The sequence below is a fragment of the Diabrotica undecimpunctata genome, chromosome 6 (genome assembly GCF_040954645.1).
Source record: "Diabrotica undecimpunctata isolate CICGRU chromosome 6, icDiaUnde3, whole genome shotgun sequence".
NCBI classification, from domain to species: domain Eukaryota; kingdom Metazoa; phylum Arthropoda; class Insecta; order Coleoptera; family Chrysomelidae; genus Diabrotica; species Diabrotica undecimpunctata.
Window position 1 is genome coordinate 33072413 of NC_092808.1, and position 25166 is coordinate 33097578.

Here is a 25166-nt window from a genome sequence, read left to right on the forward strand (position 1 = left end):
TTAATACTAAATATTTATAGTTTTTTTATATTGTTCATAAGGTAAAATTGATTTTACAGGTGCAAAATCCCCAAAACCTACTCCTTCTACTTCAAAAGCCACAAAACCAGCACCAGCAAGTTCTAAGCCACCACCACGAAAAACTAAGAGGTCAACCAGAAAGTAAATTAATTTTTCTTTTCAGATGATGTGTATATTTTTTATTTTTTTTTGAAATTACATTTTTTATGGATTACTTAACCATATAACAAGTAGATGCATATCATGAGGTTTTTCAAAAAGTTATGATATGTGTTTCAAAAAATATTTGAATAATGGATCCAAGTACTACAGAGTATTGAAAGAAAAATTAGTATTTCAAGAAAAGGCCTTATGATCTTCCTAAAAAATATAGTTCAAATTTTCATTATGACATGTGTAAGAGGGTCCATTTTTCAAAATGTTGCAATGTTTATAGTTACATATACTTATATAATGGCCATTACACGGAAGGGAGTCTATTTTACATTTTGTTTTGTGTACAGTAGATTTCTCTATTATGAAAGAATTTTAGGAATATTGTTTAATAAGGAGAGTGTAATAGATTAGTGTTAAAAGAATATGAGAGTTTTTTCAGAGTTTTTAAACCATTTATGTATAATAAAACGTCTATTTACAATTTGACAATTGAACATACTTACTATGTTTAAAAAGGTGGAAGGACTTTTCCTACAACACCTTTTAATTGCTTTTATTACTTTACGTTAATACACTCAACTTGCGTTTGGTTCTTCATTTTCATCGGTGTATGGAATACTTGGAATATTTAAGAAGCGACTAACAGGATAATCATGAAATTTAGGAGATCAGTCATTTAACATCGTTTAGATCTGCTTTTGAGTTTCCTATATTTCCATATTTGAAATAACTCATTTAATGCATTTATAACTTGCTGTGATGTCTCGTACTTATATATTTAGTAATGTATTTAATTTTTATTATTTATTTAGTATGAAGTATCTTTTCCCTGGAAAATAGATAGATTAATGCTACTTGCTCCGTCTCAATTCTTTTAATTATAGTTTTGTAGTAAGCATTTTATCCACTTTATTTACTTTTTCCACTATTGAATTCTCCAGGTCACTAAATGTACTACAGAAGTCATCTATAAAACGTTCTAATACTTCAATAGCACTAACGCCAATTTATTTTTCATTTGTGTTATAACACGATCATTAATGAACATTATACACAATGAACGAAAGTTTAATTTGGCGAAAAGTTGAAATTTCTGTTTGTTTTATTTTTTTTTTCTTCGTGTGTATTTATAATTTCTGGTTGTCTTATAAATCTAATTTCTCGAATTTATACAACTTCGTCAATTCTCTACAGTAGAGGCATGAGTGTTTTTCAAGGATGTGACTTTTGGTAAAGGGTAATACAGACCTGGTTTCTGGGAGTTCTATAACAACAGAATGAACTTTTGTTTTTATTTGAGTTATCACTGCTCTGTTGACATGTATATATCTATCTATATACTTATTTACTTTTACACATTTCATCGAGCAGTGTTCCAATGCCGTTACCCTCTATATGTTCCTAAGGAAGTGCTGTCAAGTACTTATCTACAGTCGGATTCGCTTCTTGATTGAATGAAGGAAGTATTCAGTTTTAAGAATAGAAAAAACTCAGAAAGTTTCAAATCTGGGAAATAGGATGGATATTCTAGGGCTTCATAGTACAGATCCCTCAATTTCCTCTTTACCAAAACACTTTTGTGTAAAGGTGCACTGTTCTAATGCAAAATATTTTTCTTCTTCTTAAGTCGTCTCAGTTTTTACGAATGTATGCGTCCACATCACTGATACCTTGAACTTTGGCACCGTCAACGCCTTTTTTATAATGAAGAATCAATGCTTATCTACTTTCTAGACCGCTATTTCGTTTCGAGCATATAGTATTGAATCAATTGTAACGTATCAACATGAATAGACTTTTTGTTTTCCTTAATTAAAATGTACCAATCACTTTTCCTATGAAATTCTAACTTATATCCTTAAATTTTTGTCAATAATTTCCTTCACGTGGATCATCTTATACACATTCACAACTACATTTAATATCCATCATAAATTTCCTATCTTGTAAACTGAAGGTGGAGGGTCATCATGCACATTTACACCTACTTTAAAGCTCCCATTCATATTAAACTTATTAACACCTACTTTTATGAAGGATGTTATCACTAAATGCTACTCTATTTATCGGAACTTTTTTTCGAGAAGTAACTTTCCTTAAATTGTAGATGATTGTAAAAAAGAATGACAACAAATGTATAACATATTTCTGTTCTATTAAAATTATTTATTTTTTTGACAAAAAAGGTTTTTTTAATTACTTGGTCCAAATGTGTTTAATAATACACAAATTAACAAAAATGTGGTGATTATTTATAAATCTGAACAATTAAATGAGCAACTCAGTCCTAGTACTGATTAAACAAACTTTGAAAAGAAACAGTAGTGTATGAAATATTTAAATACCCATATTTTTAAGAAACCTAACAAACATCGTGTTTGGCTAATGTTTACTCACACCGAATGAACGAATAATAAATACTGTTTTAGGTCCCATGTAAGTAATATTTCAATTTTTAGTAACAAATAAACTCGGAAGCAAATGGTTTATGAAATTTGGAATAAAACTTTCATATTTGTCAATTTTAATTGTTGGAGTAACTATAATTTACCAATTTGTTGCAGTGCTGAAACTGATACAAGAAACAGATATTAAACAGTACGCCTATAAGCAGGTATATTTTTTGTTGGTTATTTTTCGTGTTTTTAGAAAGTTACAAGCGAACCAAAACACATTAATTTTGAAATGCAAAGAGTATGTCTTTATTATTTTAGTGTATATTTATTCATAACCGATTGACAATTTCATTGAAACTATTTTATTGTAGATTCCAATGACTTCATAATGCACTTTGGAATCCAAGTTAGCTAATTGACATATGACTTTAGTATTTTATGTCAAAATTGATGGTAGTTATATAAGAATGTCAGTTTATCTAATAAAGTATGGAAAATATTTGTTTCGTATTGAATAAAACATTCTTTAAATTTTAGAATTGAAGAAAACTAAGATTTAATATAGTATTGATTGATTACATTATTCGTGTAGTAAACATTTACTATTCATTTTTGTGAATATTTCATGACACATGTAAAAATAAAAATAAAGTTATTTTTAATGGACATTTTGTATGTTTTCAAAAATATTACAAAGCCATCACTTCTTTACAAGCTCTGCTATTAGAATTGGCAACGTTACAATGACGGTACCGTTCGCGGCACATCCCTACACATTTCGATTTACCATTGACACTGACACATAATTTGAGTTACAAAAGAAGATTAGTAACACAGGCCGACAAGCTTGAGACCCAGATCCTAAAATAATACGCATAACACCTTAAAGTATAAGTCTTTTAGTTCCAGAGTCAAGAAACAAGGACTTATCGGTGTTGACTCCATTTTTTTGTTTGTTTATCAGATATGATTCTTTGGTCAACTTAACGAAAGTACATGCTGAATATAGCCGCAAATGTCAACCATGGAAAACAATATTTCGGTTTGGCAGTGTTGTCATGTTTTTATAATGTATATGCTGTATGCTTCAAATATAAAGAGAGAAATCTGTAGAAAAATGCATTTTGATTATATTATGTTAAGAAATCTGCAATTTTTAATTTGTATAAAACAAGAACGAGTAAATATTTGTTTCTTTGGAGATTAATTGCAGTTAATTATTAGAATTTTTTGTTTGGCAACTGCCATTTGATAGATTAGCTGATAAATTTGGCAATCATCAAATCACCAGTTGCATATTGCAACATATGTTTGCAATTAATCTCGAAGCTTCCTCTCTTTATATTTGAAGCATACACAACATATGCATTATAAAAACATCCCAGCACTGCCAAACCGAAATATTTTGTTCCATGGTTGACATTTCCGGATATATTCAGCTTGAACTTGTTAAAGTTAACCGATTCTTTTTATAATAAGAATGGATATAAATGTAAGTTTCATTTTTTTTTAATATAAAATCTATCTCGCTTTAACTCAAACGATCGTTTGAGTATCTTATGTCTATGTTTAACTGAAACGTCATTTCTCTTAAGTCACCAGGAGTACTCTACCACCATTCGTACATCCCAACGACCTTGAAAATGACGCTCTCTCTGCTTGAAGTCTGGGCGAAATCGCTCTTCAATCTCTTCGCTAAATGCACTTACATTTTCTGGGAAATAATTTAAATGAGAAAACAGAAAATGTAATATCAAGCAATGCTTACCATTGTTGATACGATTACTTTGTATTCTGCATCTCAATGATTTCCTAAACAATTATGGATAGCTTGTTTAAAACTTACCTGTGCTTCTTTTTCTGCAAGGGTTTTCTCAAACTTGTCATCTTTCATTAGTTTTGTTTTTGGTTTTTTTCCACTGGTCACGAGGAAGTCAAAGCACAGCTTTTTCTACAATAACCGACCAACATATTTATAGAAGAAAATGCATAAAACTCATTGCATTATAGCCAAACTCTTTGAGTGTAAAATTCTGTCTTGCGCCAGATTTCTTTTTTTTTATAGTTCCTTCTTTCACATTGATATTGCGAAGTTTTGTTTTTATTTTTGCTCTTAATTATTATTATCCAAAATTATTAAATCCATTATTATAATACTATTTTTATTGTTGGGTACCACAGGTTTCTATGTTCCCGGAAGGCATCTGTTACGGTACATATTTCTTCAGTAGTCTAATGCTTTTTGTAAACTTTGCTACCTTCCGATATGATCTATTAAGTTTCACTAAAACATGTGAGTGATTTAGAGAAATTCTCCGAGCCAAAACTCGTATTCAGGATAGTAAGGCGACAATAACTAACACAACATGACCGTTTCGACTAAGACTCTAGTTTCAACGCCGAAAAACAAAACTCCAATTGTTGCAAAACACGCCAGTCTTCAAATAGTTCACGAAAAGTTGCAGTTTTGTTTTATTCGACACGAGTTTGTTTTTTTTTTGCTGTTTCGTGAAAACTGCTAAAAAAATTATTCCTGTCAAACTATAATAGTAAGTATACCTACAAATAATGACATTCTAAGTAGGGAATTTTTTAATATAAAAAGTTGCCTTTATACGGAATTAAAAAAAAGGAAATAATCTAATTCAATCTAGTTTTCTTACATACCATAACGAAGAAACTTCCGGCTCAATGATGATATTTACATGAAGATGAGTGGAAAATCTAGAAGCACAGAATAATAAACAAACAGAATGACCACTCTGCTTGTCAAGATAAGTACGCGCAGACGGAATCAGCCATGTTTTAAACGGAACCCGTGCTGTTTACTGACATTTTATCTGTTGTGCATAGAAAAATTAACCCGGTTTAATTTATTTACGGCAACCATAGGCATAATATGCACTATTTTATTCGTACTTTTAGTTGAAGAATAGATTAAATCCTTTCAAATTTATTAAATTATTAATCTCTAAAAATTTAAATTACAGTTCTGTCGTAGCTTGTCGAAGTTTCTCAATTCGAGTCTATGTTTCCGTTTAAAATATGGCGATCGCGTGCTGACACACTTCAAAGGCGGCATCTGAGAGTGGGCATTCTTATTGTTATTTATTCTGTGCTAGAAGCTAATATATATAAATGGTTGGTGTACAATTATATATTGCTATAGAATAAATATTTTTAAGATGTCTGGCGAAATTTTTGTATAATTGAAATTTCAAATGACTAATTTTCTACAACATAAATCTTAAACGTGAAATCTCTCTCGGCAATCAAGAACTTACCCGTTTGTATTTTACTACATCTAAATTCGTTTTCTTCTAGTGCTGACTCCATTAATGAAGATGCACTATAACCATTGCAAATTCATCTCTGTCTTCTGCTTTTCTTAAAAGCGTCTCTAATATTTTTCAGCTAGGATATTTGTTGTCTACCAGGACCCCATTGTCCTTCGATTTTACCCTGTATAATCAGCTGTAACAACTCACACTTTCATTTATGTAAGATCTCGACATATCAATGATCAGAATATGCACCTTCATACTGAATAATATTCAAAAATGTACTAAATAACAAGTGGACAGAGTGGCAACCTACCTAGCTTTAGCTTATTTAACTCACACATTACACAAAATACATAAGTGTTGATAGGTCGTAATGTAGAAAGGGTGTTTCAGGACACCAATTATGGTGAAGTTTCATCACATATGATTTTAAAGCGGCAATGAAACAGTCAAAGTATGTCTCTGAATAACAGATAATTTTAATACCTCTCAGGTACGCCACTGAATGAATGCCGGTAAAACGATCGTTTCTCTGATTTAAGTATTTCGATGCGAATCTGTGTATTTTGATGCGTTAAACAAAGATATTAAATGTAAGTCACTTCATGTGTCTACTGAGTGATACTCTTCATGAAAGTGTTCAAACAATTGGCCAGAAGTAATAAAGGTATCGAAAGTATATTTAATTTCTTGCTAAATGTGGTATATTTGTCATTTGATCACTCATCTTCATCCAGCCTTCATTTATCACGTCCACTGCTGGACATAGACCTCCCTTAAACTCCTCCATTCGTTACGATTTTGTGCTCTGTATTGCCAATTTTTGGTGACACGCCTGATGCCGCCAGCCTAACGTGTAGGTGGTCTTCCTCTACTACGTTTGTCTGCGCTTGGCCTCCAATTTGTAATTGTGCTTGTCTATCGTGAGCCGTGCATTCTCGCTACATGGCCTGCCCAGATCCATTTCAGTTCCGCTATGTGTTTCACAACATCAGCAGTACTCCTCCTTCTTCGCAGATCTTCATTTCTTATTCGGTCCCGCAACGTCACTCCCAGCATAGACCGTTCCATTCGTCTCTGTGCCACTCTCAATTTCGAAGTCGTAGCAATACTTTTCTTTTGAGGCTAATTGGTATATTGGCTTTAAGTGTGTCTCGCTGTTTTCCAAAGGCTGCCCACGTTAAAGTAAGTCGTCTTTGGATTTCGCATGTTTGGATGTTCGCATGACCAAACATTTGTCCAATATCACTAAAAATTATGAATATTTTATTATAGGAAAAAAACTGCTACTAAACAAATAATAACTAATGCTTTTGTATATCTTTTGATATTAATAAAAATATATATGGCAACTCTGTAAACACTCCATAAATGTACGGATTATGGGCTTGCTCTTTTTTCAATGATACATATTAGGTATTAATTTGTTGAGAATATAAAGTAGATAAATCAAAATAACGCTAAAATTATCATTAGGGAATTTCTTAAACAGTTGGCCATACTGTGACGACGTAGAAATGTGATTTATGGCATGCAATGGACTTAGGAAACAATACTATGTGTATAGTATTTATGGCATTTTGTATTTCTCTTATTGAATTATGTATTTTGCCTAAATAACTAACTACTATGTTACCAATTTTATCTTCTTGTTAAATCATGCCTTATATTTTTCTATTATTTCTGGAGAACAACTAGTTTTTTATGAGTTCTGTAATAATTTCGTCTCTAACATAATTTCATCTTTTTCAATTAATTAAGGCCTTTGATTATTTAAGTTGTTCCTACATAAAGTTGACTTCACGTAGAATTTCTCAAAGCCTATGTAATCTTTTTCAGGATTATCTTCTTTCGTTATACCGAAAATTTTATTCTAAGTCTAAATTTCATTATTAAAATAGAAGGAATGGACTTCTTTTGATAGATTTTCTAAGCCTTAATGGAGATGGTTTTAGTTGCTTCACGGTTACATTCTCTATTTCACTTAATAAACCGGTGGGTGGTCGACTTTTCAACTCTGGATACCTTTCAAATGCTTATACGCTATAATTGACTTTCCATTTTCATTTTTGACAGTCAAAGGGCAGTCCAATAAGTACTTAGCCTACAAAAGAAAAACGAACATTTTGGAAAAGTGACGATTTAACTGGTTTCGGCCCAGCAATGCTCCAACTTCATTAACCCGCCTGAAAAATACGTTTTCCTGAAGTCTGCAAAGTGGGCGTCCGTGACGGCAATAACCTCATTCGACTCAAATTTCTGCCCGGCGAGTGACTTTTTTAAGTTTAGAAACAAAAAAAAAGTCCCACAGGACAAAATTTGGAGAATGCGGTGGATGGGGCATCAGTTTGTAGATCAATTCGACCAATTTGGTCGTGGCGACGACGGAGGTGTGAGCAGATGCGTTGTCATGGTTTAAGGGCGCTTTTTTCTTAGCCATATGGGACCATTTTTTCTGCAATTCGGCGTCGAATCGGTTCAATAATTCGGCATAGAGACCTGTGGCCATTTTTTCTTTGGCTCTCCACACCAACTCTTTCTGATGACGCTTAAATAGGGTCAAACACTATTCTGAGGTGGTCTCATGGTGGCGCTTGTTGTCCGGAGTGAGCAAACGCGGTCCCGACAGCTTTTTCGTGTCCAAAATTCCATGCAGGATATGATACACTCGGTCTTTTTAGATTCCTACTGCCTCAGCTATCTGACGCTCCTTCAAGCGGCTTTCTGCCAATACGAGATCGTGGATTATTGTCACGTTATTCTCCGTGGTAGCCGATTTCGGGGCACCTGGGCGTGGCTAATCAAAAACCGACGTGCTACTACTTTGAAACTCGTTAAACTATATTTCTACGGTCGTAAACAGGTTTCGTAACACGGTTGCGCTGGTTGTCCGCAGTGAGCAAGCGTAGCAACCAATAAAGTTTAGGTTTATAATGTAAAAAAATCACATGGTTTTGTATCGAGCCATCGTAAAAATCGTAATTAGGGTATTTGGTGAATTTTACATTTATATAACGCCGGTTGTTAATTCAACCATTTTATTTTATTTATGATATTATAGTCAATATAAAGGTTGTTTGTAAACAGATTATATAAAAATTGTGTTAACAAGAAGCTATGTTGCTATAAATTATTAGATATTTTAAGTCAACATTCAATAGTAATTATTACTTTAACATGCCACAAGAAAATAGCTTCAGAACAACATTTAATATTCAGTGAAATTGTCAATAAAATAAACTTGTTTATTGAGTTTAAGGACACAAGGCGAAATATGCATTTTGTAATGTCTAGAACTTCTCTGATTTTTTCGCACTAGTATTATTTTTTCCCAATGAGTAATCATTTTAATATGTACATTAAAATACTTATAGGGTGAGATGTAAAGTTACACATATTATGATAATAGATCCAATCCGTCAATAAAAACTGTTTTTGCTTTTATTAATATTATTACAGATCAGGTGCCAGAAAGAGATTCAATTGTAGATATAGCAGCTTGAAATTTTTAAATTTTGATTACACGAACAGCATTACTAATTATACGAGAATTATTGTATATAATTGGTGTAGGCACATCTTTAACATAGGAATCCAAAATTACGTTTCTTGTATTTTAATGTTTAACCAATGTGAATGATTAAAGGTCATTTTAAAATTAGTGTCGAAACAGTATCTTTCATTTTGTAGAAGCTTTATTGTATGCATTTTTTCAGTATTTATGATCTAAGATCGTAATCTTTGTTTATATATTGTTAAAAGTTTCTTATGTGTTGTTGTTTCCTCTTTTGTTTGTCTTTTCCGATGAATAACGTTTAAATATCTGACTTTTCTTTTAATCATTACCACTACACTAACCCCATGTTGTGATTAACTTATACATCCTCCTATACAGTGTGACCTTTGTTATTTCTTCTATTTGTTGGTTTCATACTGTTTAATTATGGCTGCTTCTTGCAGGAGCTGTTATTTTGTTGCTTCTCATTACGTGGTCATCGTATTGTATTTCTCGTATTTTTATTGCATTGTTTAGTTGTTATTTCGGTTAGTCCTCCTAGTTCTTGATTGAAAAGTATTATTCTTCTTCGGTTTTTCCCATTATGAGTTCTATTATCTTCCCTGAGGTCTCTATCTATCATAGCATTTCCTATGTATGTTTTCCACCTTGTAGCTCTTGTAGCAGGTCTTCCTTTCCGTCTTATTCGCGGCGGGTCCCAGTCTAATATTCTTTTCACCACCTGTGCTCAGGGTGGCTGAAATAGGCATTATTTGTACATGCCTGTACCACTGCAGGGCTCAGTTTTCCAACTTTTTTGGCAACTAAATGGAGTGCTTTCTTGGCTTGTTTTCCCCGTGCTATTTTCATTTCTATATCTTTGATACAAGTACCATCTCGGCTTATCATTGACCCTAAATACTTAAAAGTCTTAAAACTCTTAATAGTCTCTTCTTCTATACTTAAGTTTAAATCTGCAACCTCGGGTCTAATACATAAGTATTCGGTCTTACACATATTTATATAAAAGTATTCTCATTTATTAAAATTTCAAACTATTTATATTTGTGTCTACGCTCGATATTTTGGTTGACAATAATACGTTGAACATTGTTATTTGGTTTCTTGGTAAGATAGGAAATTTGATTTTATCCAGGTCTGTATTTAAAGGTAAAAACATATTGGAGCGGAGAGTCTAGCTACGCTTCATCAAATCAGCCATGGTTTTAAGTTGACCTGCACATAATGTATAAGAATGTTAAAAAACGAAAAACTTTCCTATGGAGATGGCACTCTAAGAAGAAGCATATAGTGAAGCGTCAAGTAGCGCTGCATGCATCGACATGAATCTTGACTCTCGTTAAATCCACAACGATTTCTTTGAAGCACTGCTCCAGTCAATTCGGCGCTTTCTGTGAATGTGTTCTGTTGTAACCTAAAAATGAACGTAGACTTCTTAGTAGAGCGTAAAGTAGAAAGTAGACATCTTTACTATCCGAGACCTATCTCAAACGCTTCCCTCCTCTCGTAGCTGGCATCTTTGATCGATAAAACGCCCGGCTAGAATTGCCGTTTGACTCTTGACCCGCTGCTCCTAACCTAAGCTATAATATAAACATGTCGTATACCTACATTTTTTGAAATATTATGTGCAGAACATTAGTATTCTCCCTTTATTAACACGTTATCGTTCCCATATTTCAAGCCATTAGTAAAAATTACGTTTTTCATGATTTCAGTTATTTCGTCCAGTGTCTTTTGCATAGTTGCTTCCTAGTATGAGTTAAAGAGTAAGGGACCTCGGCTATAGCGCTCTTATTTTTGATATTTTCTGATTATATGATCAACCTAATTTGTGCTCTGTAGTGCAATACTTCATTTGTCATTTTTGCTCGGATGTCAGTTTCTTCCTTCATTTTTAGTCTGAGTTTGATCGTGCAAGAGTTGTTCCACATATTCCTTCCATGTTCAAAGTTTTGTCTACGTTTCTAGTAATATCCATCAGTTTCGTTATATTAGTCTATTTAAGTTCTTACATTCCATATTGCTATCCTCCTCGTGACTGGCCCGAAGATTCTTAGCATCTTTTGATCTACGGTCTGTCGGGAATTGGTAGCCGCAGGTTTAGGTTTTCCAGGCATGCTGATGATTTGTCCCGAGAAATTGTAATTTTCTTATTCTTCATGATACCCATTCCCAGAATTATATATATAAGCGGGGATCCTACAGCTTCTGCCGCTTCCCGCATTTCGATCGCCATCTTTTTCTATCTCTCCAGGTGTCTTCATCAATGGCTCTGTCTTTCATGGTTTCCATAACACCTTGTATCCAAGACTTGGCTGGTCTTCCTCGTTTCCTTCTATTACTTGGATTGTATTCCATAGCTCTTTTTGGCCATCTGTTGTCGTCCATCCTCTGTACGTGTCCATACCATATTAACTGTCTAGTTTCTATTCTTTCAGAAGTTGTATGTACTCTATCTGTTTTTCTTCTAATTTCAGAATTAGGTATACGTTCTACTCTTGATATACGGCAAGCTCTTCTTAGGTAGTCCATTTCAACCGTGTCCATTCTCAGAATTCTGGAACCCTATACCAGCTTGTAGAGCTCTAGTGAATGGGTTCCATATGTTTTTTGAGTCTTCAGCAAATCTGAGGTAGTTTGATGCCATACGTTGACCAATTTGTAGTTTTGAAGACGTCTTCTAGGGCTATATTAAACAGCTTTGGAGCTATTACGTCGCCTTGTCGAACTCCTCTCTTAATGGAGATGGGATTTGTATTTTTATCTAGTTGTACTATGTATTAGTTGCCTATATCTCGAATCTAATCTACAACTATTAATAGCTTGTTCTATGGCCCACATCTCGGTACTATCAAATGCCTTTTCATAATCTACGAAAGCAAGATTGCGAGTGACTCGCAATAATATAAAATTGGTTGGTTGTTCCCTGTTCTCTGTTACCAATACATAAAATCGATATATTCGAATATAACTGCGAATTCCGTTATGTCCAATTTCTCGATCTCTCAATCTCTATGTGAAATAATCTCTGAAGTCGTGGAATAAATGACTTCTTTATGATGTGAATATTTTAATTAGACTTTTAAGTCTCTATGATTCTGAATTGATTTCTGTTTGTTTTCTGTAGTACTTCAGTCATATTAGCACATATCCGCCCGATATACATTTTGTCATGTGTTTGATCGTATATATGTACCGGGTGGTCCAATAAGCCGATCTCTCGGCTATATATCAAAAACTATTCATGTTATAACTTTAGGAGAAAAAATTCCTTAGTAAAAGTGGCCAAGAGAAATCGTTGGAAACAACTTTCAAGTTTCTGGGTTAACCGCTAGGGGGCGTAACCTGTGAAGAAAAATTTGAAAACCAGTTTTTTGTGAAATATGCCCAATTATACCAAAAAAAGATATGCTTTTTAAAGAAAAAATCTACCGTGTACTGAAAATCTCTAATTTTAGCTGTTATTGTGGTACGGTATAGTCAAAAAACTTATTTTAATGTTACTATTTTATTTATCACAATTGTAGAAGTATTATATGCTCGTAAATGTTATTATTTTCTTCAGATGCATCTTCCAATTACTGAAATTTTCTGATGTACCTCTCCTACCTTCGTTTTCGTCAAACGGATACATTTATGTATCTAATAAAATTATTGCAACAATGTATTTTGAAGTTACACCGGTGTTATTTTGTAGCTTTGACTGAGTAGTCCTCTTTTAATTTTAAGAATTATTAGAACATCAAGTATTACCCATAATAATTGTTTAATAGTTGACTTTTAGTATCAGTAAGCTGTTTAATACACAAAAAAGCAGTAATTACTAAATAAGTGTAAGGAACAAAAATAATTCCCTAACGTGATAAAAAAAAACAAGCTCTGGTTGTTGACCTTGAATGTCAACAATTTTTCAGAACAACAATGCAGTCTAATGGCAAAATATGGTACTATGATCTACGTATAATATTTAACATGTTATTTAATTATCTTTCTGAATTAAGCATTATCAATTATCAAAGTTTTTTTCTGTATAACCATGAAATTAATTACATAATATATTGGTACATTGAAAGCTGTTATATCAAAGTAAATTGTAAAATATTCTTGTTGTTTGATACCTAGACTTCTAGATGATAACAAATGAGAGTTATAATGACCAAATTATATATATTTCTTAACACAAAGAAGTGGTTGACACGAACTAATGTCTGTTTTTTTATGTTGAATACGAAGTAGTTCTTGTGCGTGTTGTGTTTAAAGAGAAAAACGAGAAAGTTAGGAAATAAGATCATGTCGAATGAATGTCGTGTAGTCTTTGTGAAATTTTGATCTGAAACGTTAGATTCTGGAAATATTATTTATAATATAAATGGTTTTTGAATAAAATCTAAAAACACTACTGGCTTGTTTTACTTTGTGCATTATCCATATTTTAATTTGTCTATATTTTACCATAATCTTTTTAAGAAACGCCACTATTATTCTACTTTTTTTCAATAAAAACCTAAACACTTTTTTGTTAATACATACCATTCGGTGTGAAAACTTGTTCTCTACAAATAAAGGTACTCCATGACAACTAATCTGTCAATTGCACTGTTTTATTAAGACAAAAGTGACAGCGCATCAAATTCGTACGATTAATTGCTTCAAATTGTAAATAAAAAGTGCTTCAAATTTTAAAGTTAGTCTGTCTTTACTTTAAAATTTTACTAAAAAAAGTTTATTAAACGCAACCACCGTCATGGAATGTCGGTATTTACCACATGTTTAAATGGTAAGTGCTGTGAATATGATTAAGGCTGGACTTTTACAAGCTGATGTTGCACGTCATTTTGATGCGTCTTGGAGCGTGATTTCGCGATTGTGGTGTCCATACGAACAATTTGGTAATGTCGCTGAAAGACATGGAAATCGAGGATTCAGATTCAGGTGAGCACATGTGCATTGGGGCTTACAAGAATGGAGTTCTGTGTTATTCACAGATGAAGCTACGTTTTGTATCTACCCTGATTCAAGAATAGTGAGAGTTTGCGAGAGGACCTGCTCAACAAAAGAGACTCATCGAACTGATCCCGTTTTGTGCAAGGCACTTTGAATCGATATCAATATAGTGATCGTTTCTTAGAACCTGTTATGCTTCCATTTGCCACTACTGCAGGTCCTGATATGCGTTACATGCAGGATAATGCTAGGCCACATACTACAGCAACGGTAAGAGACTGGTTTCATAACCAGGATATTTTACCGTAGCCAGCACAATCGCTAGATCTTAATTATATCTAGCATGTATGGGACATGCTTCAGAGACGGATTGCTCCTCATCTGCACAATGTTCATACTAGACAAAGTCTTCAAGATCTTCTTACACAGGAGTGTATCCTATTGCCTCAAAACGGAATTGTTAATCTTAAGCATGCCAAGGTGGTGTCAAGCTGTAATTAGTGCTGCTGGAGGAAACACAGAATATTAAACACATTTGTGGTTAGCTTTTTATGTGTTACTATGGTCTGTTTTTTAACCAGGAGGAGTAATTCAAATTTTCCGCGCTGTAATGCTTGTTTGTAATTGGTCCAACCGCAGGCAAGTTTACTCCACTAAATTATGACATGTTGACACTAATGACATTTGTGAAATTTTAAAATTCAATATTTAAGTATATCGACGATTTTTTTGTATTTTCTGCGTTATTCCTTACATTTTTAGATATTTCGTTGTATTTATATAAAAAACAGTTCTTTTCAGAACTATTTCGCGACATATTAGTGTTATTAAGATAACAATGTGGATTCGATGCCAAGTACTAGTGGTAATTATTCCTCTACACCTAAAAAATGTCGGGTAGATTTGGGTCATATATCTTCAAATGAGAAACAAAACATGATTTGCTTATACATTATAAACATGTATAAATAAACAAATCAAAATTGATAATTCTGGAATGAAAATAACAGCCACGCTAGCAAAAATAAAACAGGCAACAGGTTAGTTTTGCAGAATAGTTATTGTTAAAATCAAGATTTACTAAAGTAATGCTAATTTTATTAGCACATTACTTTAGCTTGTATTGGAATATAAGCAGACTTCAACAGTAGTATTGTAAAATTCCATTGGATTTTAGATACCATTTTATCACGAATATATCGCTTTCGTATACGTTCTTTTTACGATTTTCTTCTTTAATGTGATAACTAAACTCTAAAAATTCTTCAACTTTTTCATAACAGTCCAACATTTTTTTATTGTAATTAGAAATACTAAATAATATATATTGGAAGTGAATTCGAAAAATTATTATTCAAACCCAAAAAAGAAGATGTATTTGGTGACTTTTCTAGTAACTTTCTTGGGTGTGAATCTGTCTTTTTAGTTTACTCCTCCTGGTTAAAAAACAGAGTATAGTAACTTTGCCCGTCGCATGCGACGGTGGATCCAATCAATTGTCATCTACAGTCAGTCATCAAATTTTTAAAATAATAAACTTTTTGCATATAATCCAAGTAAATATAAAATATGATCTGGTGCACTTCTGACTTGACATCATTTTTTTACTATACCCTGTATATGTATATTGATGGCACGCTATATACATTATATGTACTATACGTCTCACGTCATTTGATTTGATGTGTCATATGCTGGTATAATCTAGTTGTTTATTTTGTAATCAGTCAGAGGCCTTTTTCAGGTCAATAAAGCAAATTTACCCTACACTTTATATATAAAGCAAATATGTCTATTACCATTCATAGTGTCATGTGATATGTCGTATGTCGCTATACATTCATTAATAACGAAGACGATGTGTAGTGCCCTTTTGGTAATTAATATCTTTGTTTTTTTTTATCTAAATATATTTGATATGTCGCATGTTAGGATTCGATCAGTTGTTTATTTTGTACTCGGCCTGAGGCCTTCTGTAAGTCAATAAATCAATATTTGTCTTGTGCTAAATCTATTTTTATCCATAGTGCTCTATAATATCTCGTATGTCGCTATAAGTCCATTAATAATGAAGATAATGTATATAGCTCTTTAGTAGTTGCTTTTTTTTATCTAAATATGTTCGTTAAATACCGCCCCTTTCATTTGGTATGTCGCATGTTAGGATTCGATCAGTTGTTTATTTTGTGTACAGTCAGAGGCCTTCTTTAAGTCAATAAATCAAGATTTGTCTTTTCGCTAAACTATTTTTATCCATAGTGCCCTATGACATCTCGTATGTAACTATATGTCCACTAATAAAGAAGAAACTGTGTAGTGCTCTTTTGGTAGTAGCCTGGTTTGTTTTTTTTATCTTAATATATTCGTGATTATCCTTCCCTTTCATTTAATGTACCACACGCTCCGATAACAAAGGAGATATGATGTAAGGTCCTCTTAGCAACGCCGCAATGTGCGTTTTCTGTCTCAACATATTCGCTACCTCCTCTCCTTCCCAGTGATATAATAATATCATGGATGTATCATACATCACGATCCGACGAACTATTCTACCCCCACCACAAAATGTTCAAAAAATGAGCAGAATGAACCTTAGCATTTTCTTATGGGATTTTACATAGGAAATGAAACGGTATCGTAGCGTTTTTACAGGTACTTTTACTTAATTTTATTTAATTCTACATAATTCTGTTTAACTTGATTTAATTCTATTTACCTTAAATAAAGTCATTTTAAATATAAATAAAGTTAAACGTCATTTTATTTTTATAGTAAGTGTATGTTTATCTTACCCAGTGACATATAATAAATCTATATTATACATCATTGATCTTGCCTATCATCTTGCCTTACAATTACAGTAACCTATATTTAGTAATTTCGTGAAAAGATGAATTACTGTGAAATAGTAAAATTTCTGATTAACAATATTTGAATTATCAATTTGTAGAATGAATGAACAAAATATGGTTGAAATTTCAAATGTTGGTAATTCAGATTTCTTTCGTAGGTGACGTCGTTACCTTACTGGACGACGTGACTTGTCATCACAGCCTTTTATATAGATACTGACTTTTATGTTAAAAATATTCATTAAATTCGCGAACTTCTTAACTTTTGTTGGATTATTTCATCAGAGAAATCATATTACACTGAAATTAAAATGAATTAATTGCAGCCTAATCTGAAATTATAACGGTACGTCACTTTTTAAAATTCGATCAAAATTGATGGATACGTAAGAAAAAAACCTAATGTTCTTTTTTTTTATTTTGATTTTTGATGTTTAATTTAAAATAAACATTTTTTGTTGTAGTTATCTGTTGCTTGTCAATGGCGAATTGTAGGAAATACTACAAAATTGTATTTATTCTTTGAGGGAAAGGTTTAAATAAATAAAAAAATGTTTAATGAAAAATTTTATTGTAGAAACTTATAATTAACTTTGGGCCGCCTATAATACTAATCAATTAGAGATCTTGATTTTTTAACGTTTTAATTTTAAAATATTTTCTATAATATAGTAGGTAAATGTCTTTTTTTAATAAAATGTATTTGTGTTTCATAATTACACATAGACATTTAACCCAATACAAGTATGAAACGTAAAAAATCAACGCTCTTCATACACCTACATATAGAGTTAGTTTTTGAACTCTTGATACAGTCATATACTTGCTAATCGCCCTGTATGTCATCTACTAACCTTAACTAAAATTAGTAAAATTTACTATATATTTATTACATCTGTACAATTGTTTTAAGAACAATACGAAAATATTTCTCTTTATATTTTTTTTATTTATAACATTTTGTCTTGGCATATTATATCTGTACAAATCGATTGCACGAACTTTCTTTTTGAGATCAAAAAATGATGCAAATAATTATTACAGATATTCAAAACTTTGTACACAAAGCTTTTACGATAGAGAGACGATATGGATTTTGACCAATTTGTACTTAAGTTTCAAAATGGCTTGGTTAAAATTATGATATATAAGGCTCATTCAAATCTAAACAGCTATATCTAATATATAATTGGAGAAAATCCGAGGCCTAAGATTTATAATTACTAAAATGTCAGTAAAATAGTAAATAAAAAGAAAACAGACGGTATAGAAGACATAATGAGTAGTAATAGAAATATGGAAGACCTCGAAATACATGGATAAAGTAAATAAATAACCACGATAAACGAAAAGACACACTGACAAAACTTCCGGTTAGAGACCAAAAAGGCAAGACGTGGAAGACCTCGAGATACATGAATCAAGTAAATACATATCCTTGATAAACAAAAAAACACACTGACAAAACATGCGATGAGAGAACAAATAGGCAACACATTCTTTGTAAAAAGCCAATATAATGGAATATTTGAATCCGAATTGTAATTGATAAAGCACAAACAAAAACCTATGCCATTAATCATTTTAGACAATAACCAGTAAGTTAAAGAGCTTTAAATAATTCTTTAGTTTACATTGTGGCATCGCTGCTTGAGAGAATAAATACCAAACTATTTTGTGACGAGCTTTGGTATAAGAGATAAAATAAGAGGTGGTCTCTGACATACGTAGAATGGACAGTGCATTCGTTGTGTAGTAAATAATCTATTTACTCCACCGACAAGAAACGTATATCGAAGAAAGACAAGTGATGCAAACGAAGAAGTGATGATTAAGAGGAGGCCAATATTCGTCATAAGAATTATAGGATAATTATGAATTAATATTAATTCTGAACAAATCCTTTTACGAAATTAATTTAATCCTAAAATTATTCTAGTAGTTTCGCATTCAAATCAATCTAGTTATTAAAATTAAAAAATTTGAAAACGTTTTGATACCTATTTTAATTAACACTATAAAAGACAAGATCATAAAATTTTATAGTTTTACAGAACTCACACAAAAACTCGTTTGCATAAGCAACGAAAAAGTACTTGTTTTGATTTTCATTTTCTGTTGTAACGGTGGCACCGCCAACGCTTGCCATCTCTCTGTATGCCTTCACTCCCACCGACAACCTACCACTTCTATCTATGCGCGCTGCATTAGTAGCTCTATACTACTACTATCTATGCGCGCTGCATGGATGGATAGCTCTACTAGAGCTACCCGTCACACTGTATGTAAAAACAACAATATTGATCCAACGCTGTACATAGACATACATGCATGCTTTATAGATTGCAAAAAGGCTTTCTACTGCGTTACGACATGCAAAATTATTAGGAATTCTTAAAAGGGTATCCGTACCACATCCAGAGCTTCGAATTATTATAAATACGTGTTGGAATCAGTCAATGGAAAATAAATGTAGATTGGGAATTGTCAGAAACTATGGAGGTTAAATGCGGAGTATGACAAGGGTATGTATATGTTGTCACCATTATTATTTAATATATACTCTGAAAAAATTTTAGCGGAGACACTCCATGAGATAGATGAAGGTGTTTTAGTCAAAAGAGAACAACTAAATAACATCCGCTGCGCAGTTATTGTCATATTCGCTGATAATCTAGAAATCTTACAATATATAGTCAATAAGGTTATAGAAGTAAGTCAAAGAGTTATGGACGGAATCTTAATATTACGAAAACTAAACATATGAGCGAAAACTGAAAAAGCGCGAAACGCCTTCAACAATATGAAAAAGTGGTTCACAAGCAAAATCTCAATGGAACTAAAATTAAGACTCGTCAAGTGTTATGTCTTCCCGGTCTTGTTCTATGGAGCAGAGGCATAGACCACAACGGAAGCCACCCTGAAGAAACTAGAATCCTTTGAGCTGTGGATATATCGCCGTATTCTTCGGATATCCTGGACAGACCACATCACTAACGTGGAAGTAATGCAGAGAATAGGCAAAAGCAAAGAAATAATCTTCACCGCAAAGAAACGGAAGCTTGAGTACTTCGGACATGTCTTGAGGCATACTAAGTACCGGCTGCTACAGTTAATAGTCCAAGGAAGAATCGACAGTAGGAGGGGACCGGGAAGAAGACGACACTCATGGATGCATAACCTGCGACAATGGTTCGGACTAACATCGACCGAACTGTTCAGAAGTGCCGTAAACAAAGTCAAAATAGCCTTGTTAATAGCCAACGTCCGAAACTGATAGGGCAAAGGAAGAAGAAGAAACATATGAGGATCAGCAAAGATAACGCATCAACCCGAAACAAATAGAAACAATTAAGTCATATACTTATCTTAGAACCTTAAATGGGAACATTCGACGGAATTAAGATCAAAAAATCAAAATGAGAGACTTTAACCTCAATAGCAAAATATGGTTACTTCTATGCTGTGTATTTCCCGTACCTCTATATGAAGCAGAAGCACAGACACTGACAGAGGAGTCAGTTAAGAAGCACATTTGAAATGTGGCTGTATAGACGTAGTTTGAGAATGTCTTGGATGGACCATATTTTGAATGGGGAAGTACTTCTCCCATATACTCCCAGAATATTAACTACTATAAAGACATGGAAATTGGGGTACTTGGAACATATTATGAGAAACAACGAAAACTATGGACTGTTACAGCTGATCTTGCAAGGAAAAAGAGGTGTCAGACGCAGACAGATCTTCGGGTTAAAAATTTATGCACATGCACGTTTTCTATGACAACCGCTGGCCTGTTTCGCGCAGCGATGGACAAGATACGAGTCGCCATAATGATTGCCAATCAAAAAAGGATGAATATGTTGAGGGAAATAAAAATCTTTGTAAAATTAGATATATAGAAAATATTTCTTTGTATAATTAGAGCAGGATTATGATTGTATACCTACCTAAACTAACGAGAAGAAAGCAACGAACACACCTTTAGAGCTTCCGCATAACAAATACAAAATAATTCCATAAAGGGGGGTTCAAAGGGGTAGTGAAGCGCAATATAAGATGCTGTTTCCAGTTAGCATTCTCTAACCTCTCCTACTCAATCCCTATCCTCACCTCCACGAAGTGCGGCTTGGGCTGCACGGGTGAACCCTGGAAAACCTGAGTAACCTTGCTGCAGATTGGGTAACCAACCCCAATGGAAGGCAGGGTTCCACGCAAGAAAAAGGAGATAGATTAGCGAACATCTGTAAAAACAACAAGCCGTATAGCAGAAGACCCGTTGGAAGGCCGCCAAAAAGGTGGAAAGATAATGTACAGTCAACAACGACTGAAACAGAATAAGAGGCAGACAAACAGGAGTAATCCTAGTCGCGCGAAGAAGAAGAATAATTCCATAAAGGTAATATGGCGAATCGACATACACACACACACACACAACTATTATTTTATTATTGTTTCTTTTGTGTGTTAATTGGACTTTCCAAAATGTAATTTATAAGAAAAACTTTAATTTTTTGATGAAAAAGTTTCAATTACATCGATTCTGTCCAAACTAATGAAATAATTTTTAGTAATGAATATAGTGTTGTAGATTCAGATTATGTCAAGTGCCACCAAGCACGAGTATAATGAACATGTCATTAGTGCATTCAGGAAGTGAATAAAGCTGAAACAATTAATGCATTCTTGCATACTATAAATTTGTCACTGGATATCACTTATTGATGTTGATCAATCAATAGCTTCTTCAACATTTGTTTTACATCATGTTGCAGCGATCGAAACAGTTTACAAAACACAAACCATATGCTGATAATTTAATAAACAAAGAAAATCTATTTTGCACAGAATGACCTCAATCTATGAAATTGATACAATTTTTGCATGACGGAAAGATAAAAATGCTTAGTATGCATGAGTGTTGGTATTGTACCGGTCACAACTCCCTATCATCAAACAGCAAACGCATTCGGATTTATAGAAAACAGGAGATATTCATCTAAATTGATTCTCTTAGAATACAGTGCTCATATGGGTGATTCGAGTTTTTGGATGACTTTATGGGTCAATCTCACATTCGAGCTAAAAGATGAACATTTTATCGACATGGTCAGCATAAATGAATTTATTTTGCACCATCGTATGTGTACCGAAAAAGCTAATAATACCGAGGTGGAAAATTTTTAAGTGGTTCAAGTAAATATGAAGTGTAGCTCGAAGTGATAAATCTAGTTTCTTTAATTTTGAGAAGAAGGCTGTTCATTAAATTGCTGATAGTGTACGGTTTGATGGTGAAGGATATTTTTAACTTTGCGTAGAAACAAACCACCAGATTACCAAACAAACACAAACTTTGCGTAGATTACCACCACAAAAATATGTTGTTTACCTTTTTCTTCTTCTTTATTTAAATAAAAATTGTTTATATTAATCATCTAACCCAGTTATCTTTTAATCAAAACCTTTTAATATTTTTTATAATTTCTCTCAATAATTTTACAAACCTAAAATCTCAATATTTTCGCCGAAAATTTAAGCTTGAATTAAAAAAAATATTTACTTAGAAAATATTCCGTGTAATTTGATAATTTTTACAATCTTGTCTGTTAGAGGGTTAAATTTAAGTTTTCTATTCGTTCTGTGCAGCTGACGGGAGGGGATATACGTGACGTTTAAAGCGCTCATATCGGCCAAATTTGTCATCACCGTAAGATTTTTATAAATAACTATAATCGTTCAAAACGATAGTGTTTAGTATTTGTTGCATAGCAAACTGCTATAGTAATAGTAAAAGTGCTACATTTTTTATCGATTTCCCAGTCAAAACCATAAAAAGCATCAATGTGAACTCTATATTGCCGTTAAGGTCTAATTTATATATAAATTAGTACACTTTTATTTAATGATTACTATCAATTAAATTCCACATATTGTTAAAACGTATTAATTAGTTTTATAAAACGTTTCTGTAAAGCAATAGATAATATTACGATAATATATATAACTGTTTTGGATGGGTTGGAGTCAATAAAAGGGCTATTGGTTAACTATTTTTTTATTCTCGAGCTTTCAATTGTGTTTACAATTATTATCAAGAGCTAAAAAAGACAAAATACTTACAAGGTTGAACTAAAAAGAAAAAACAATTTTTGTTAACTTACCAAATAAAAATTAGTTTAGTAAGTATAAATTACTGCTTACATCTTCAAAATATTTAATACAAAAATGCTTTAATCTAATAAATGTTTCTCCGAAAATTTTTATAATTTTGAAAACATTTTTTTAATACAAAAATAATTATTACTATATACTACATACCATATTATGGATTTTGATAACATTAAAATTTTATGTAGTGAAAGTAATAAATTTAAAAGGACTTTTTTGGAAATGGTTTGTATTAGCAAAAGTGATAATAGTTTAAACAAAAGATCAGAAATTCAAAATTTAAGCAAAATTTATAATTATATTCTTTCTTTATGATTTATATATAAAACTTGTATAATGTCATATTTAATTCTCCATATATCTGTTACATTCTTTCAGACATCTGTCAACGGTGAATAAATCTTCTTCTTTTTGTTACTAAACAAAAAAGAATGTTTAAACGAAAATTTACTTTTGGCAATATAATTGTCAAAAATAAAAATTTTATGTTGGCATTTATGACATTGAGGCTATTTGTAATTGGTTGCTATTTGAACTTATTTATAAATTCAATTATTCTTATATTAAAAAAAATGTTTTCAAAATTATAAAAATTTTTCGGAGAAACATTTATTAGATAAAAACATTTTTGTATTAAATATTTTGAAGATGTAAGCAGTAATTTATACTTACTAAACTAATTTTTATTTGGTAAGTTAACAAAAATTGTTTTTTCTTTTTAGTTCAACCTTGTAAGTATTTTGTCTTTTTTAGCTCTTGATAATAATTGTAAACACAATTGAAAGCTCGAGAATAAAAAAATAGTTAACCAATAGCCCTTTTATTGACTCCAACCCATCCAAAACAGTTATATATTTGTTCCAAACGAGTCACAAGTACTTCTTTTTTCTTATATATATATATACTTTATGTATTTGCAACATGTATTTGTATTTACACACAAAAGTGAGGTTAGGATTAGGATCTCAAAAAATTATTATTCAAATAATTAGTCTTTTTTAGCATAGATAAACTCTGTAAATATATAAATTGGTACTATATTATTAAACAAAATATATTATATAGATTCAACTTGTGTTTGCAAAAATACCCAAATTTTTGAACTGTCAACAAATCTATTGTATACACTATAATATGTAATACAACAATACTATAATGTTACTTATATGTTAATATAAATAATTAATATACAGACAATAATTACGATTAATTACCAATTTTTGATTTTATTATTGCAGATTTATAAATGTTTTCAATAGTGTAAATCTTATGGTGATAATATAATAACCTATAGAGGGCGATACCTGTTCAGCTGCACGGAGCGAATTGACCACTGACTCATGACGAATATCTTCCTGCTTTTAACAATGTGATAAATTACCAACCTTAGTTATTTTGGAAACCTTATCTAATTTTAATATATCTAATATTTATAAAACTCTGCATGTGCAAATAAATAAAAAAATGTTTATGGTAGTAAAATGCGAAAAAATAAAAAAGTGACATTACATAAAATATTGCTAAAAATTTAGAATGTAATATAGAAAAATTTTCCTAAAAAATATTTTTATAAACTGGACAAATCTAACTTTTTTGTGTAAAAAACAAAAATGTCAAAATATTTGGATTTGATACTCAATGCTTCCAATTAATTATAAAAACTAAAATTATATTTAAAAGTAGCACACAATATTAAGCAATATAAAGATTAAATTATGAGTTTTTGTTAGACGAATAGCCCAAACAATAGCTACTTTTTTATAAACTTAGAAGTGATTTAATATATGAATTTTAGTCACGAGCATTTCAAACTCTTAATGTA

The 25166-nt window shown here is 31.9% G+C and overlaps 1 protein-coding gene across 2 annotated transcripts in view; it reads left to right on the plus strand.

The window, feature by feature from the left end:
• LOC140443365 (uncharacterized) overlaps window positions 1-13776 on the plus strand; it is a 51000-nt gene extending 37224 nt beyond the window's left edge. For both annotated transcript variants that reach the window (XM_072534590.1, XM_072534591.1), the window contains exon 8: window positions 60-13776. In XM_072534590.1, coding sequence (XP_072390691.1) covers window positions 60-166 — 107 coding nt within the window. In that variant the 3' untranslated portion in view covers window positions 167-13776. The remainder of the gene's footprint in view (window positions 1-59) is intronic.
• Window positions 13777-25166: the final 11390 nt, after the last annotated feature.